We start from the raw sequence: 17,674 nt of genomic DNA, 5'->3' as shown, positions 1-17,674 counted from the left end.
CACACACACCGCCAGCGCTTGGGCTTCTTTCTCTGTGGCCTGGGGGGAGGAGAAGCTCTGTAGCCCCTCTGTGCCCATAAAGTCCATCTGCAGGCAGTTCATAGGAAAGCCAGTCAGCACAGCGGAAGGCAGTCCGAGAACACTTTGGGGAGCTGTTGTAAATGCCACCCCCCCCAAACCGTGATCAATACATTATTAGGAATCACTGATAGCAGAAGAGAGAAGTGAATGTATTTCAAAGACAACTGCGCTCAGCTATGCTTGGCTATCTTGTTGAGGGATGCCCTGATATGTTGGGGGACCCCACTGTTGGACGAGGGAGCCTGGGAGTGGGAAGACGTTCTGAATGGACAAAGCCCCCTCCTGCGGATCTGCTCTTTAAGAGGAAGCCTCTGAATGTGTGCAAATGTCATTTTGGTGGCTGGCTCCTGAGCCTGTATTTAATCGTACATCTGTCACCTGGTTCTGTACCATCTCCAGCTGCCAGTTGGCATTTCCATCCATGCCGGGATGAAGCCTCTCTCAGAGGCTGTGCAGGCCACACGTGCAGTATGCTTGATATCTAGGGGGTCCAGCCCTGCTGTGACCTCCGGATTCGAGAGCCATCAAGACTTTCCCGAACAAGGGATTGATCCCCCAAGAGCCCTGATGGAGTTTTCTCATGAAGTGTTTGTTGAAATAAAGCTTAAAGATGCGGAAGTCTATCAATAAAGAATTCAAATGTCTTCCGAGGTGGCCATTTACACTACACAGATCCTTTAAGAACCCTGGGTTCTTTACTGTGTTTGCTGAATGAATGTTTTTAAGGAGTGTCTTAGCACTATGATATTACGTGTTATATTTAATTTGGGGAGCAGGGTAAGAAAGGAGTGAGGTTTAAAAAAAAATCCCCACAACAGCCTGCTTGTAGCTTGTTGTCTCCTCTGCCTTGTCTCTCTTCTTTTTTCCTGCACGTGATATTTGTGAAGTTGGATTCACACGTGTGTGCCCTTTCCCCCTCTGCAGACGGCTTGAAGAAGCCCTTCTCTGGTGTGTGATTTTTTCAAAGTCCTGAATGCTTTGTCTTGTCAGCTTCAGGTTCCTGAGTCACCCGGCCCCTCTTCCGCCCCTGGGCGCTGCAGTTAGTGGCAGGGTTTTTTTTTTTTTTTTTTTTTTTCCTTTGTTGACTTTGTAAATAGTAGAGGCCTTCACATAACTTTTTTTTGATTAAAAATATTCCCTATGGACTAGATATCTGAGAGTAGAATAAATAGAACAAAGAACAAAAAGATGCTACAATTAAAAAAGGGGGCAGTGGTTCTCAACCTGTGGATTGCGACCCCTCTTGGGAGGGTCAAAGGACCCTTTCACAGGGGTCAAATATCAGATATCCTACATATTGGTTATTTACATCATGATTCATAACAGTAGCAAAATTATAGTTATGGAGTAGCAAGGGAATAACTTTACAGTGTGTGTGTGTGGGGGGGGTCTCCACAACATGAGGAACTGTATCAAAGGGCGGAGGCATTAGGAAGGCTGAGGACATTTGCCTTAGGGGAAATGATTTCTGAAAGTCAGGGCTGGGGTTCAGTTCAGCCTTGACATTTAGGGGAAGGGGTCTGTGCCCAGATGGCCTGCTTTTAGAGGACCAGAACAGAGTGTGACCATCATCAGGGAACAAGTTGGTGGTCCCTGGCAGGGACATTTAGAAAACCAGCTTCCCTAATTAGCCTGGGTTGGGTTGGAATATGCTTTGCTCTGGGCTGGTAGGAGAAAGGAGCAAGAGGTAGTGAGATCCACGGGAAACCCAGCTTGGTGGCTTTCCAGCTAAAGGCACACATAGCCCAGCAGAAGTGTTCCATCATTGGAGAAAAGCCATGATACGTTGGTGGCTTTGAGATTCATAAAACAATAGAGAAATAAACACACTGAGAGCCACCTGTGAGGTAGGGAAAGGGTGCACATGTCCGTTCACCCAGAGGCCGGGAGGCCCAAGCGTTGAGCTGGAAGCTTTTGTGATTGAGAATGAATCTTCTTCTACTGGGGAGGGACCTGGAGACAGATTAAGATCCTCCTGGTGCCTAACCAGGTAGAGTTTGGCCATGTCAGGTCCAAAGAGAGAGGGATGGCTGTGCTTGCTTCCCCAGATCCATTGTCAGGACACAGATACCAACCAAACAAAGCCCCAAACTGTAATGGAAAAAAAAAAAAAAAAGCAAAAAACAAAAGACCTAGCCCACACAGAGGAAGAAAGGTCTACTGTGCAGCTATAGAGTGGATGGCGGGCAGTGGAGCTGGAAGACGGAAGTCAGAGGCACCTTGGGAGCTACCTCTTGGAGCCCTGGAAAAGGATCTGGAACTGGAAACAAAAAAAACAGACTCTGACCTCTTTGTAATGAAAATCTCTGTGAGTTCAAGGCCAGCCTGGTCTACAGAGCTAACTTCAGGACAGTCGGGGATACACAGAGAAATACTGACTCGAAATACAAAATGAAACAAAGAAAGGTGCCGCCGGGCAGTGGTGGCACACACCTTTAATCCCAGCACTTGGGAAGCAGAGGCAGGTGGATTTCTGAGTTCGAGGCCAGCCTGGTCTACAGAGTGAGTTCCAGGACAGCCAGGACTGCACAGAGAAACCCTGTTTCAAAAAACAAATGAGAGAGAGAGAGAGAGAGAGAGAGAGAGAGAGAGAGAGAGAGAGAGAGAGAGAGAGAGAAGAAAAGTGCCTATGTTTAAGACAGAGTGCCGAAGTACTTCAGAATCTAGAACACAATACCATTAGAGAGGGAGATTGTTGAAGTGACAGGCTGGGCCACTCTTCAGGCAGAGGGACAGTCTCTATAGGCTCGTTCATTTGATTCAGTGTGATGAATAGAAAATGGCTGATATACCCAAACACGCTTGAGTGTGTATAAGGTAAAGTCTAGTATTGAACTTGTCCTCATTAGCCCTGGAGACTGGAGGCCAGGGACATGCCAGCTGCAGACTGGCAAAGGGAATGCAGTGTCCAGTCCCCTCCCATCAGGACAGTAGGACAGTACAGAGGCCCACGTGGACCAGGGAGATGCTACTGTACAGATACATTCATGGGGCTGGGGAGACGGCTGAGTTTGGATCCCAGTACCCATGGAAAAACCAGGCTACATGGAACACATCTGTAACCCCAGTGCCCCCTGGGAAAGTGGGAGAGCAGGCTGATCCTCAGAGCTCATTGGCCAGGTAGACTGTTTAAGCTCTGGGGTCTGTGAGAAACATCATCTCAACAGTAAGGTAGGCAGGCATGGTGGTCCACACATTTAATCTCAGCGCCGGAGAGGCATGGCGAGGTCCTAGCCAGCCAGGGCTACCTTGTGAGGTGCTGTCTCAAACGTAAATAAGAAAGTTGAGAGCCATGGAGGGAGGGAGATATCCAACATTGACCGTTGGCTTCTATGCACACCCACACGCACAAGTGCATTGCTGAGTTTACAGGAATTTTACCAGAAGCAAACCCCTACGTAGCCTACCTATATAAAGCAAACTTCTTGATGATAAAGTGTGGAGGTGGGAAAATGAGGAGATTTCCTGGTATAACTGCATCTTCCGGAGGCAAGAACACTGGTTAAGACTTTGTGATGGCATCAAGGAAGGAGACATGAAACACACACACCATAATGAAAAATCCTGCAATCTGAAACTAAAAGTAATCAGCACAACAACAAACAAACAAACAAACAAACAAACCAGATAGAATAAATGACCTAAAGGTTTTCAAGGACTGGGCTGAAAGTGCCCTGTAGAGGGAGACTTTTATTCTTCACGTCAAAGGGAAATGCTATTTTAACGGGGATTGTTGAAATCACAGGACTAGCGCATGTCACACGAGGACAGCAGGGAGGAAGTCACCACCAGAAACTTAACCATGAGGGTAAACAGACGAACAGATTAGGACAGGAGTTTGAGTGTGTAGCAAGCACGATGACGTGGGCAAGCACTTCCACCTAACTGGGCAACTGGGCTGGACTCTGATTGGGGAAAGAATCCGACAGTCTAGGGTTTTCAAAAAAGCCTAAGAACAAATTACAAAAGGCTGGAAATGGATGGGAGAGTATTGGGGAAAGCAGTCATGCAGACGTAAAACTAAAGATGGCCAGGCAGGGTGGGGCACACCTGGAGTCCCTACTATTCAGTAGGTTGAGGCAGGATTGCCCAAGCCTGGACCACACGTTGAGATTCTAAGAAATACAAAATACTACACGGCGTCAACGATATAGAAACGATATAATGATATAGATAAATATCTATAGATATAGATAGATATAATGATAGAGAAGGCTTAGTTTCCAGAGGACGTGGCAGTGAAAAGTTTGGGAAGTAAAAGCTAATTCAGATTCGGATTCAGGTCACAGACGAGACTTTGAGCCCGCTGAGGTGCTCAGTGGGTAATGATGCTGGGTTTGAAGCCTGAAGAACCTGAGTTCAATCCCCAGGACCCGCAGGGTGGACGTAGGGAGCTGACTCTGCTAAACTCTTCTCTGACCTCCACGCCTGCCCCGTGGCACAGCTCCTGACCCTAAGTCAATAAAGGTAAAACTGCAAGAATATGTTCTCATAGTCTGGGTGAGCCAGTCCACACAAAAATAAGCCCACCATACCTTGGCTTCAGAAGTAAACCTTTGCATTCTGCAAATGGATACAAATCTCTTTACTTCTTTGTCTTGGGAACTTTATGAGCTTGATTGTGGGTCAGAAGGCAACCCTTCTTGTACCTTTAAACATGGCGACCTCCCTGAGTCATTACTTGCCTGTGATACCATAACTTGGACAGAGAATGCATGGTATTCGAGAATAAGAATGCCAAGGACTGGAGAGCTGGCTCAACAGTTAAGAGCACTGGCTGCTCTTGCAGAGGACCTGGGTTTGCTCTCCAGCACTCATGGGACAGCCCATAACTGCCTGACACTCCAGCTCCAGGGGAATCCATGACTCTCTTACGACTTCCACGGGCATCAGACATGCACATACAAAATACTTACATACATACAATAAAAATAAACCCCGAAAGAAAAAATATTCTAAATAAGAAGCCAAAATTGCTTGAAAAGACTAGTAAAATACATGTCACACTTATGCAGGCAAACCTTAATTTCCTATACTTTGCACATGTTGAGAATTTTGAAAACTGAGGCTTGGGACAACCCTGTATGAAGCCCTTCATGCAGGCTTTCCTTAGCAGCACCTGATAGCTTTGTGTGGTCCTGCACCATCCAAATCTATTTTTGAATTTTCAGCATATGGTAGATTATTATAGCCACCATGGAGATCTGTGACCTCTGATCTTGCTGTGTGACTGGTTGGGGGTACTGAAGGCCACACTCTTGTGAGACCCTGAATTGGTAAATGTGTTATGTCCTGAGCGCTTGCTCTGTGGATTGGCCAGTATCCTTCATGGTTCCTCCTCTAGCTTCCTTATCCTGAGACACAGTTAAGGGCACCAGTTAATAAAATACCCCAGGGACAGGAAGAGTCACCTGTCTGTCACTTTAGATCAAAGCTAGAATAGGTTCAGCCCAGGAAGGGATATCAAGAACAGAGACAGGGCAGAAGCCAGGCCTTGTCATCAGTCAAGTCGTGAACACCAGGGAAAGGCTCTTGGGGGCCAGGGGGATAGTGTAGGTGGGCAGGAAAGCTACTCTTATAAGCACAGACAAAGAGATACCTTATTTCAGTATGGAGAAAGCGCCAGTGGTCTGGTTAGAGGATCAAGGCAGCCACAGCATTCACTGAAGTCCTGACTCACCGCAGTTCGAGAAAGCTACGATGGGAAAAATGACAGTCAGCAGGGAGGCTCCCAGTCTTTAAGGAAAGAATCCATTCCAGAGCAGCAGGAGATGAAGCAGAGGGTGCTGATGCAGGAGAGCCAGCCGAATCACTGGCTGTGTGACCAAGGATGAAGGATGCTGGGCAGTACAGTCTCAGAGTGGATGAAATAATCTCCTCTTGGACGCGATAGTGGATTCTGCCACTACAGAGAGACGTCAATGCTAAGCTTCAAAAGCCTTGGGTTGGGGCTAATGTAGCTGGTGGCTATATGTGAAGTGCTAGTTTACCGTTCTCCTGCCCCTCCCCCCGTCCCGCTCCCCCCCTTCCCCCGGGATTATCTTAAATCCACTTTGCACTCCAAAGCCTGGGTGACAGCACATCCATTTATTACAACATGATTTACTGAAGCATTTAAGCCCCACCATTGAGACCTCAAAAGAAAAGTTCCCATCCCGGGTATCGCTGTGCATTGATGGTGTGCTGGTCACCCAGGGGCCTGGTGGAGATGGATGGTAAGATTCATGTTTTCGTGCCTGCAGATGTCCCATGCTTTCTGCTGCCCACATATCAAGGGGCAGTTTTGACTTCTGAGGCTTGTTACTTAGGAAATGCATTTCCTAGAGCTGCGGTTGCCATAGTTATTCTTCTGGTGGAGGTCTTTCTGGAGAGGATTTGCTCTTCTAGAAGCCATTTAGGACATCAGTGATTCTTGAGAGGCCAAAAAAAAAAAAAAAAAAAGCAGCCTGTAATAAGTTGATGCCCATTCGTGTGGATAGCTGGTGGAAGTAGCTATAGATGGGCTACGGTGGGAAGCCAAGCCAGAAGACCTGACTCAGCAAAACACTACATCAGTGGTTCTCAACCTTCCTGATGCTATGGTGTGGTGATCTCTTCCCCTCCCCCCCGCCCCCACCATAGAATTATTTTCGTTGCTGCTTCATACAGTAATTTTGCTACTGTCATGAATTGTAATGTCTTTCGATGGTCTCAGGCAACCTCTGTGAAAGGGTTGTTTGACATCCCCCCCCCCCAAAAAAAAGGGGTCGCAACTCACAGGTTAAGAAACACTGCACTGCAGTCAAATAGTAACACTGCTATGGAGGAGTTGTGGATGGATGAACCAAGAGAGAGCATCTCTGGAGAAGATGCTGCCGAGGTGAGACAGCAGCAAGCATAGGATGGTAATTCCTGAAGCAGCTGCTGGGGTCCATGGGAGAGACTCAGCTGTATGGAGGTTGTACAATGTATCAGAAGTACCTGCTCCTCCCCCGCCCCCGCCCTTGTAGCTACCCACAGAAATGTTAACATAAGACAACCGAAAGTATGCAGGGGTCTATGTGCATGTGAGACCAGGTGCTAGAAGACAGTGTTGGATCCCCTGGAATGCAGTTATGGGTGGCTCTGAGTTGCCAGATGTGGGTGTTTGGAACCGAACTCTGGTCCCTGCGGGATCAGCAAGAACTCTTTTTTTTTTTTTTTTTTTTGGTTTTTAAAGACAGGGTTTCTCTGTATAGCCCTGGCTGACCTGGAACTCACTTTGTAGACCAGGCTGGCCTCCAACTCAGAAATCCACCTGCCTCTGCCCCCCAAGTGCTGGGATTAAAGGTGTGCGCCACCACGCCCAGCCAGCAAGAACTCTTAATGTCTGGGCCTTCTCTCCAGCTCCCGCCTTGGTTTTTGGGACAGCTTCTCTCACTGGCATAGAGCTTATTAATTAGGGTAAACTGGCTGGCCAGTGAGCCCTGGGGATCCACCTGTCTTTGACTCCCCTGACGATATTAAGTTTGTATCACTCGGGTCAGGGTTTCAGGGGATCATCTTCATGCGTACAGCCCAAGCTCTTATGGACCGAGCATTTTCCCAGCCTTACTCTGCCTTTTAAGTCCCTTGAATGATACTAAGTTGTCTGCTCTCAGCACCTCTGTCCTCACCTGGTGCCACCCTTTCTTCCTCGTGAACATGTGCCTGCACAGACACCCATGAGCCAGAAGTTGATCTGACCTAGTGATACGCAGATTCAACTCAGAAAGAAACACAGTGCTCTTGTTTTTCTGGGTTTTATATCAAAGCCACATTTGGAAGACCAAGGACTGTGGCAGCGGCTAGCTTTTGTGTAGGTGATACGATGGTAAAGCAGAGGCCAGAGGTCAACAGGAGAGACTCCAACTTTGGAAGGAAGTTCTACTATGTTGCAAAAGTCACCTTTGCTTAAATTAGGCTCTGGCCTCCAGGAGCTGCCCCAGTTGCGAAATCCGTTCTTCCAGGCACTCATGGGAGACACTAGGTGTGTCTCCCATATGGGCTTGGAAGATGTCACTCACAAGGTTGTTCTCCCCCGCCCCGCCCCCGCCCCGCCCTCAGGAGAGTGAAGAGGAACTCTATTCCTCCTGTCGCCAACTGCGGAGGCGGCAAGAAGAACTCAACAACCAGCTCTTCCTGTACGACACGCACCAGAACCTGCGCGGAGCCAACCGTGATGCCCTGGTGAAGGAGTTCAACGTTAACGAGAATCAGCTGCAGCTCTACCAGGAGAAGTGCAACCGGAGGTAGGTGAGACCCTAACCCTCCCAGCCCCCTCCATGTCCCCTCCAATCCCCCAAAGTCTTGGAGCTTCTAGGAGCGACCTAGAAGCTGCCTAACACCTTAAGCAAAGGAACTAACCTTCAAAGAACACTGCCTAAGCTCTGCCCACCAGGTGTGTTCTCATTGGATCCTTAAAGAGCCGCCATTGCCAAGGACCAAGGGGGAAGTGGACATTCCCCAAGGCTCAGGGGGTGTGCTAGGAGCCCAGAGCCTCCTCCACTCAGCCACAGGTGACCTGCGAGGTAGGGTGGGAGTTACCCACTGATGAGGACTCAATCTCCTGTATTTCAGGCTGAGAGAGAAGAGAGTAAGCAACAGCAGGTTCTACTCCTAGAAGTCGTGTGTGCGTGCGCGCATGCGCACGGTGTTCACGAGTGCATCTGGGTACCGGAGAGCCTTATAATCAGCCCCCAGGAAGAGATTCGTCTGTGACATTCATCGTCCTCTCTCCGAGCCACTCACCATAGAGATGACAGTTCTGAAGACGCCCCCGTGGGCAGGAGGAGTTGAGACCTTCCTGCTATTTTTCCACCTTGGACAACTTTCTTAACTTATACTACCCCTGATAGAGGATCCCCCCAACTGTGTGCCTTTTGAACTTCCCTGTTCTCAGCCTCATTGAATAAAGACAACAGTTTCATGCCGTTAAGCGTTCTATACCTGATCTGTACAGTAAACAGGGGTTCCTCTGTGGTGAGCAAGCTTCTGCCTGTGACCCAGGTAACTGACTTCCATGGAAGGTGAGCTGAGACATGGGGAACTAATTCATTAGATTCCAAAAAAAAAAAAAAGATTTCAGCTAAGAGGCAAATGATTCTATAGTTCAGGCCACCACTGTATTCTACACAACCCCAAAGGCTGGTCGGGAACTGACCTCAATGTGTGCACCACTGGCATAGCAGTTGTCTAGACAGATCTACAAATCTGCAGAAATGGGAGATAGAGTCTGCCCTTAAGACATTTTTTTTTTTGGTCTCATGGCTAGTGATATTGGAGTGTTGGGGTGCTAGCTTATTGCATATCCTTGTTGTATCTGCCCCTGGCTCATCACATCCAGGTCCTCTTGAGTCTGGTAGGAGGCTGCTGCCAAGGTCCTCTGGGGCCACAGCCAACAGCAGAGGACTGAACTCAGACCCTTGTGCTACCACTGAGCTAAGTCTCCAGCTTTATAAAACTCTTAAAGGAGAAGACAGACAAATAGTAAACTCAGGGCTTCTTAGTGAATGGAGAATTGCCTTGGGAAAGCAGGTGTAGCTATGGACAGCTGAGATCTGACTGTGGGTGGAGGAGGAGCCAACAGTGAGCTGCTTTGTGGCAGAGTGGAACCTGGGGGTCAGGAACCCTCTGGGGTCTCTCCCCTCTGGGTGAGATCCAAAATGGTGGCCTTAATGTATGTGTTGCTGGAGAAAAGATGAAAAACTAGCTCTCTCTCCTGCCCTGCCATTTTCCAAGTCTCCTGAGCACAGCTCCATCATAGACCAACCTCCAAGATAACGTCTTCTGACCTTGGAAGAAAGCATTTGTTACTGGGTTCAGGGGCTACATCCACCATGAACCCAGAGGAGGATTGCTAGCTTGTAACTCCTCTGATTCCCAACTTTGTAGTTCATCTGGTAATTGACAAGGAAGGAAAGGAATCCTGCCAAGTGGTTGACTTGGGTAAAAGGCTGTGTGAAGCCTGCATGGAAGGACATGTCAGGCTCTGTAGCAGCTTCCCACTGGCTGGGACCAGGTAATGTATTGTGTTGTCACCTGTGCATGGCAAAACTTGGACTGCTGCCTTCCTTCCATCCATCATCCCTCCACCTTGCTCTGTTTTAAAGTCCAATTGCTAAGGCTGGCGTCTTCATTGCTTAAAATGGGTATCTTTGCTACTGTATCAAAGAAAGTGAGAGATGGCGGGTAGGAGGCAGCAGGAAGCATCTCTCTTACAGTGAGGTGTACCCTGCAGGGCAGCTGTACCAGTGAGCTGGGAAGAATGGTCTCTTCCTGGTCCGTCACTAGAGGGCACTCATGAGGTTCTTTTGTCCTGAGCTTGATTGGGTCATGCACTGATTTGTTTCTTGGTGGTTGACATCAAGGTCCGAGTCAGTTCCTTTGCAGAAGGATCCCTTGAGCCTGTCCTGATGCCATGTGTCCTTGTCTAGACACCGTGAATGATAGTAGCAGCACTGAACAACAATGGATGGTGTCATGGTGTCTGGAGAGGACAGAATCAGCCAGAGCCAGGTTGATCCCATGGCAGGTTCCAAACTGGCATTTGGGGAGACTAGGTTTTCTTTTCTGTTTCCCATCAGTGGAAAAGTCCAAAACAAGTCAATTCCAGGGAAAACTACCCCTCATGGGCAGCCAATCAGGAGCTGTAGATGCTGTCCCACCACTTAGCTTGAGCCAAGTATAGTTACCAGCAAAAGTCCCGAAAATCCCCCAGAACCTTAACCAATCACGAAGGCATCCATACCCCTGGAGACAGAGCCAACCAACCAAGGGAAAGAAAGATAGAAGTCACCCACTCTTCCCCTAACAGGCTTTAAATTGACCCTGCAAAGTCCACACCTCTATCCTCCATTCTGATGCATGGTGGACCCTTGCATGCAAGTTCTCTGAAGAATAAACACTTTTCACGGTTGCATACTATTTTGAGTCTGGGGTATCATTCTTCATGAATCACAGAGACCCTTACAATGTCACACTGGTTTGCCCACCATCCTTTGTGTATTATTTGGGACATTGGTTACATGAGAAAGTACAAAGCCAGGTGGCAAAGGTTACCGGACCTGAGAAACTTCAGTAAACAAAGTTGCACAGTTTGTGTGCTGCGACGCGTAGGTATGTGGGAATTAAACAGGGTGTAGAGGCCTGCATTTCCTAAGGTGACCCTGGGATCCTCTAGCCTAGCATGATGTGTGCATCCAGTCTACTGTAGAAAATGTATGAGGGCAATTTAAAAAAATCCTTTTAAAAGATTTTATTTTTAGGTGTGTGCATGTGTGTGTCTGTGGGTTAGTGTGTGCACATGGGTGCAGTACCCACAGAGGACAGCAGAGGGCGTTGGATTCCCTGGAGCTGGAGTTAGAGGTGGTTGTAAACCATACAACGTGGATACAAGAGACCAAACCCAGGTCCTCTGTAGGACCAGCTAGTCTTGACTTTCCCGGTCTCTCCAGCTCCACCCCAACACATGCTGCTCTTTTTTTTTTTTTTTTTTTTTTTTAAACTAAGCTGCATAATAAAACCTAGTCATTTATATGTTTCCGGACAAACTTACAACCTAAATAAAAGATAAAAGTCACCATGGCCAGGGATCTTAAAGCCACTGACCAGGTATTGCCTGCAGACTCTTATCTTCCTGTTGTGCCTTTCCTTTTCTGAGACTCATCTAAGCAGACAATGCATTGTCACCTTCGAAAAGCTCAGATAACAGAACACAAGCCCTTTCACACCCAGACCCCAAAATGGTGGCTCCCGGCCTTTGCTTTTGTGAATGGGCTGAACATCTGGTGGATTTTTTACTTTTTATTTATTTTTTTATGGTTTTTTGAAACAGGGTTTCTCAGTGTAGCTCTGGCTGTCCTGGAACTCACTTTGTAGACCAGGCTGGCCTAGAACTCAGAAATCCGACTGCCTCTGCCTCCCAAGTGCTGGGATTAAAGGCGTGCGCCACCACACCCGGCAGATTTTTTTTTTTTTTTTTACTGTTAACACTGAGAATTTAAAAAACAAGTCACACAGATGTTCTAACATGTGCCCATGAAGAAGAGCCCGGCTATGCTGCTATCCTGAAGAGTCTCAGATCTGTCTCCTGACCTGTGTGAGCAGGGCTCACTGGCACCCCTTCCCACAAGAAATGTAAAAGGGAGAACATGGCGACTGTGCCTTGGCTCCTTCCTAGGACGGCAGTGCTGACCCGAAGCCAGGGGCTATGAGTCACTCGGAGGAAGCGAAGCGCCATTGTCTCATGCTTCCGAAGTATCTTTTTACTGTGTTTAATGATTCATGTGTTACCACTTGTATCTTGTAGTTTTTTTATTGATCAAGCGCAATTAAAAGAATTTAAAGCCTTAGAGCCTCCCGATCCGTGGATAGATAATATGTAAATTTTGTTTAATAGATACAGTTAAGTGGTGTGAAAGCCCAGAGTAATTAGAACCTCAGATGTGGTGGGGGTGGGGGGTGGGGGGTGGGGGAGGCATGAGATGAAAATAAAAATTCCAGGAGCACCAGGGACGACAGGAAAACTTCCCACTTGAAGTTGCCTCCTTTGGGTTGGTTTTGAAGGGAGGGTGTTGTCTGTCAATCAGAGCCTCCTGAGGATGTCTGAAAAGGAATGTTGCTCTAATGTGAAGAAGTGTCTACACTGTACCAATTTTGCAGCTGTGGAAGAGGAAAAATTTGGATGTTGATTTAGGAATGTTCACAGGGCACACACATGGTAAGGACCATATCAGAGGTATTTGAGAGAGGGCTCATTAAGACTGCTGATGTGTGTGTGTGTGTCTGTGGGTTATATTGTGTTATATACTAAGTTGCCATTAAGTTATATTTTGAATTATACTAAGCAGCCAGAATGGCTACAAGGAGCCCCGATCTTTTCCATTGTAACAGAGGTGCATATTACCCTGTACATGGCTAATACCGAACTTGGAGGTTACCAAAGCTATGTTCTAACCATACATGTGAGGATTCCAGAACCAGAAAGCTGTAGTTGGAGTTTAGAAGTCACCCATTGATGTGATGTGGGTCTTATTTAAATATTTTAAAGGGATTTTAATTTGTTTTGTTTTGTGTGTGTTTGTTTTTTTGTTTTTGTTTTTCAGATAGGGCTTCTCTGTATAGCCTTGGCTGACCTGGAACTCATTCTGTAGACCAGGCTGGCCTCGAACTCAGAAATCCGCCTGCCTCTGCCTACCGAGTGCTGGGATTAAAGGCATGCGCCACCACGTCCAGCTTAATTTAGTTTTTAAACTAGGTAGATTTGTGCCCTTAGTGTGGGGTTGTACATGTGAATGCAGTGTCTGAGGTGGCCAGAAGAGGGCATCAGAACCCCTGGAGTGGGAGGACAGTCAATAGCAAGCCTCCGGATGTGGGCCCTGGAAAACAGACTGAGGTCCTCTGCAAGAACAGGAAGTACTCCTAACCACTGACAGCTATCTAGCCCTTGTCTTGGGTTTTTGTCCTTTAAGAGCCTCAGCCCACAGCAATGCAACGGCCTTCCTCAGAAATACCCACATTGCTGATTTCAGCAGGCTTGACAAAGCTGCCTGTGCAAACTAGTGTCTCATTATTAAAACTTAATTCTATATGAAAAATATGTGCTTGTGCGTACACAGAGAACTACTAGAGTGAGACATGGAGATACAGGCTCTTGTTAATGTGATGTAAAATGGTTGCGTTGCATTACGAAAAAATAAAAACAATCTGATAAATACAGTGTCTGCCTGAAACCTTTTTGTTTTTTAAGCCTGTCATTTTTCATCATTTATGCTCCCAAATGAAATGAAGAATGGGTTCAGCCATGAGAAGGGCAAAGTCACACTCCTCTCCCCACCCCCACTTTTAAAAATTTCTCCATTTTATCTTTTACATTTTCCTCTAGCTGGCAAGTCCGTTTCTCTCAGCAAGACTCATTCTTTAGAAACCCACAGTTATAAATTCAAACACAACTCACCTTTTGAAGAAACCCACAGTTATAAATCAACACATGGCCCGCTCTTCCATTTGCTGGCCTTTGGAAGAAGGGCTAGAGCCAGAAAGAGCGAATACAGTTGTTGTAAGCATTCACGTTTCTCAGAAAAATGGAGGTTAGTGCTAGGAATGTTGATGTGGTAGTTTGAAGATGCTTGGCGCATGGGAAGTGGCCCTATTAGGAGGTGTGGCCTTGTTGGAGTAGGTGTGGCCTTGCTGGAGGAAGTACGTCATTTTGTAGGCGGGCTTTGCATACTCCTAGTGCTCCAGGCCTACCCAATGCAGGAGACAGAGCATTCTCCTGTCTGCTGTGGAAGCAAGTCTCCTCCTGGCTGCCTTTGGATCAAGATGGAGAACTCTTAGCTCCTTCTCCAGCTCTATGTCGGCCTGCAGGCTGCCATGCTTCCTGCCATGATAATGGACCAAACCTCTGAATGAAATGTTGTCCTTTATAAGAGTTGCCTTGGTTATGGTGTCTCTCCACAGCAATGAAACCCTAACTAGTCATGCCATTTAGCCAGATAGCATCCTTGGCACACAGGAAGTCATGTTGTTTAGCCATCAATAATCAGCAATCAATAATCAAAGTTAGTCACTCCAGCCTGAAGACTTCAGAACAGCCTACGGCAAACCTCTCGCTAGCACATGAACAAGGCGTAGGAACAAGCAAAGAGGAAATTACAACTATGGCATAATCATCTTATGCCACAAAATTCCATCAGCCCGATAACAAAGGGACTGAGAAAAAGTTGCTATTGGGTCAAAGGAAAATTCTGAGAACAACAATATAGATATGCCACAAATAGTCTAGGGTGTTTGAGTCTATAGGATCCCCACGTTTCTTGTTGTTTCCATAGTGTAAGTGATTGTTGTCCATTGATACATTCTTAGGTCCTATAGAAGCTCAGCTAAGCATTGCTTTCTGAATACTGATCACTGGTGTGATAGTTTTAATGGTGAACTTTCCAAAGCCTAGAATCACCTGGGAAATCCTCAGTTGATGAACTGACCGGATCAGGTTACCCATGACCATGTATGTGGGGGATTGTCTAAAGTTATTGACGCCCATCGTGGGAGGTACCATTCCCTAATTAGTGAGGTCCTTGCTTCCCTAGGCTGCCTTTTCTCAGGGCATTCTCTCTCAGCAACAGGCATGATATAGGACAACTGGTCTGTCCTGTTTTGTGTCTACTGCACCGTTATTTTTGTATGGTTTCTGGACTTGAAAAAAATCTGACCTCTGCCTTACACTACACATAAGTGGGTAGGCGGGGCGATGGGGCCAAAGAAAGGTGTCAGTTTGATCCTTCACAAAGGACTAAAGGCACAGATGCCCAGCTATAAACAGAAGGGGAGCAGCTTGTGGAAAACTCAGAAATAAACAGGAGGAAATGAAAGCCTTGTGAGATCCAGAGCCCTGGGGCAGCAGCATGGCAAGGCAGTGGTCCTCGCCTGTCGCGCATCTCCACAGCTGGCGGTATTTCCCCTCTGTCTGAGGCAGGATGCTAGAAAGGGTTCCAGCACATCCATGCATATGCTCATCACTCCTGGTCCTGTAAGGCCTCACAGCCACTGCAGAGTTATAGTCTAAAAGGGTTTGAGATCTGCATAGTAGCTTGGCTTTGAAAAATGACTCTGCTTGGCTTGCTAGGAACTTGCAGGGTCTTAAAGCCAGGAGCTATCTTAGGGATGCCTGAAAATTCCCATCTGTAGGACCCCACAGACATCTTGCTGCACTGGCTCAGTGGGTGGTTCTAAGGAGCCAGAGGTAGCTCACTGACACAGACACACTAAATGTTACAGCATGGGGGAACACAGAGGATGCCACCCCCAAGACCTGGGAGGCGTAGGACTGCCATCTACAACTGGGGCATGACTAGTCACATATGGTTTTTGTCTGAGTGTTAAAGTTACAGGGTGGGGTTGCAAGAAAGCAGGTTGGTGCATGAAGATATCTTTCAACCCACTACATCCAGACAGTAATAAAGGAAGTAAAAAGAGAGAGAGAGAGAGAGAGAGAGAGAGAATTCCTAAGGTATTAAGAGCACCATTAAAAGATCAGATGTTTGCGTGATTGGCAAACTCTGAGAGTAAACGTATTGACCAGAAGATACACGTGTATGAAGTCATCACTTAATTAAAAACCCCACTCACGGGCTGGCAAGATGGCTCAGTGGTTAAGAGCACTGACTGCTCTTCCGAAGTTCAAATCCCAGCAACGAAATGGTGGCTCACAACCATCTGTAATCAAATCTTACACCCTCTTCTGGTGTGTCTAAAGACCGCTACAGTGCACTTATATATAATAATCAATAAAATCTTTTTTTAAAAACCCAGTCAGTCAATTAATAATAGAAAACTTGTTCGCTCTCGGGAAAGACATGAGCCCCGCATTGGCTGGTTTTGTGTGTCAACTTGATACAAGTTAGGGTCATCAGAGAGGAAGGGATTTCAGTTGAGGAAGTGCCTCCATGAGATCCAGCTGTAAGGCATTTTCTTAACTAGTGATCAGTGGGGGAGGGCTGGCCTATGGTGGGTGGTGCCATCCCTGGGTTTTATAAGGAAGGGGGCTGAGCAGGCCATGTGAAGCAAGCCAGCAAGCAGAACCCCTCCATGGCTTCTGCATCAGCTCCTGCCTCCAGGTTCCTGATCTGAGTCCATGCCCTGAATCCCATTAGTGATGAACAGCAACGTGGAAGTGTAAGCTGAATAAACATTTCCTTCCCCAAACTTGCTTCTTGGTCATGGTGTTTTGTTGCAGCAATAAAAGCCCTAAGACAAGCACCTACAGGTGGACACCCGACAGAGCTGACTGAAAACATGGCTCAGTGGCCAGCTTGTAGCCGAAAGTTCAGGGCAGAGTGTTAGATCCCACCGGAGTAAGATGGCGAGTCACTTTAAGGGCACTCCTGTTTGACTGCCAGCAGGCTTCTCAGCAGGGACACTATAGGCTAGGAGACAGAGGGTGCTGTTTTATATTGTGAAAATAAAGTTAAATGAAAACTAATTGCCAGTCAAGGTTAGTAGAGCCAGAAAGTCTATCTTAAGAACAGAAGAAAGTCTATTCTAAAGTCGGTTCAAGGTAGAGGGACACTAAGAGAATTGAAGACCTTGGAGCAACATTCAGAAAGATGTTTTTCAGAACCAAGGGACAAAAGCAGACCTTCCAAGAAGTTCCAACGTGAGTACCAACTAACTGAGAAGGTTCAAGACCTTAGAAACCATGCTTAAGGGACTCTTTCATGTAGACATGGCTGAAAGAGAAAGAGCGTGAAGATACAGTAAAGACACTAGTCTAACTGGAGTAGATAACACAGGTAAAAGCAGAGAATAATCAAACATGAACAATACACTAGACCATCAAGCCATAAAGAGCAAACCAACCCACTATTGCATATGCCAGAAAGATTTTGCTGAAGGGGCCCTGGTATAGCTGTCTCGTATGAGGCTATGCCAGTATCTGGCAAATACAGAAGTGGATGCTCACAGTCATCTATTGGATGGAACACAGGGCCCCCCAATGGAGACGCTAGAGAAAGGACCCAAGGAGCTGAAGGGGTCTGCAACCCTATAGGTGGAACAACAATATGAACTAACCAGTACCCCCAGAGCTCATATCTCT

General features: G+C 47.0%; 1 protein-coding gene across 5 annotated transcripts in view; it reads left to right on the top strand.

The window, feature by feature from the left end:
- Plcg2 (phospholipase C gamma 2) overlaps positions 1–9,006 on the top strand; it is a 135,295-nt gene extending 126,289 nt beyond the window's left edge. For all 5 annotated transcript variants that reach the window (XM_021170477.3, XM_021170482.2, XM_021170480.3 and 2 more), the window contains 2 exons: positions 8,146–8,330; positions 8,659–9,006. In XM_021170477.3, the coding sequence (XP_021026136.1) occupies positions 8,146–8,330; positions 8,659–8,701 (228 nt within the window). In that variant the 3' untranslated portion in view covers positions 8,702–9,006. The remainder of the gene's footprint in view (positions 1–8,145; positions 8,331–8,658) is intronic.
- The last annotated feature ends 8,668 nt before the right edge of the window (positions 9,007–17,674 follow it).

This window comes from Mus caroli, unplaced genomic scaffold (assembly GCF_978045245.1).
Source record: "Mus caroli unplaced genomic scaffold, Mus_caroli_1 scaffold_10, whole genome shotgun sequence".
NCBI classification, from domain to species: Eukaryota; Metazoa; Chordata; class Mammalia; order Rodentia; family Muridae; genus Mus; species Mus caroli.
The sequence above is the reverse complement of the archived record's forward strand: the minus strand, read 5'-3'. Positions and strand labels throughout refer to the sequence as shown.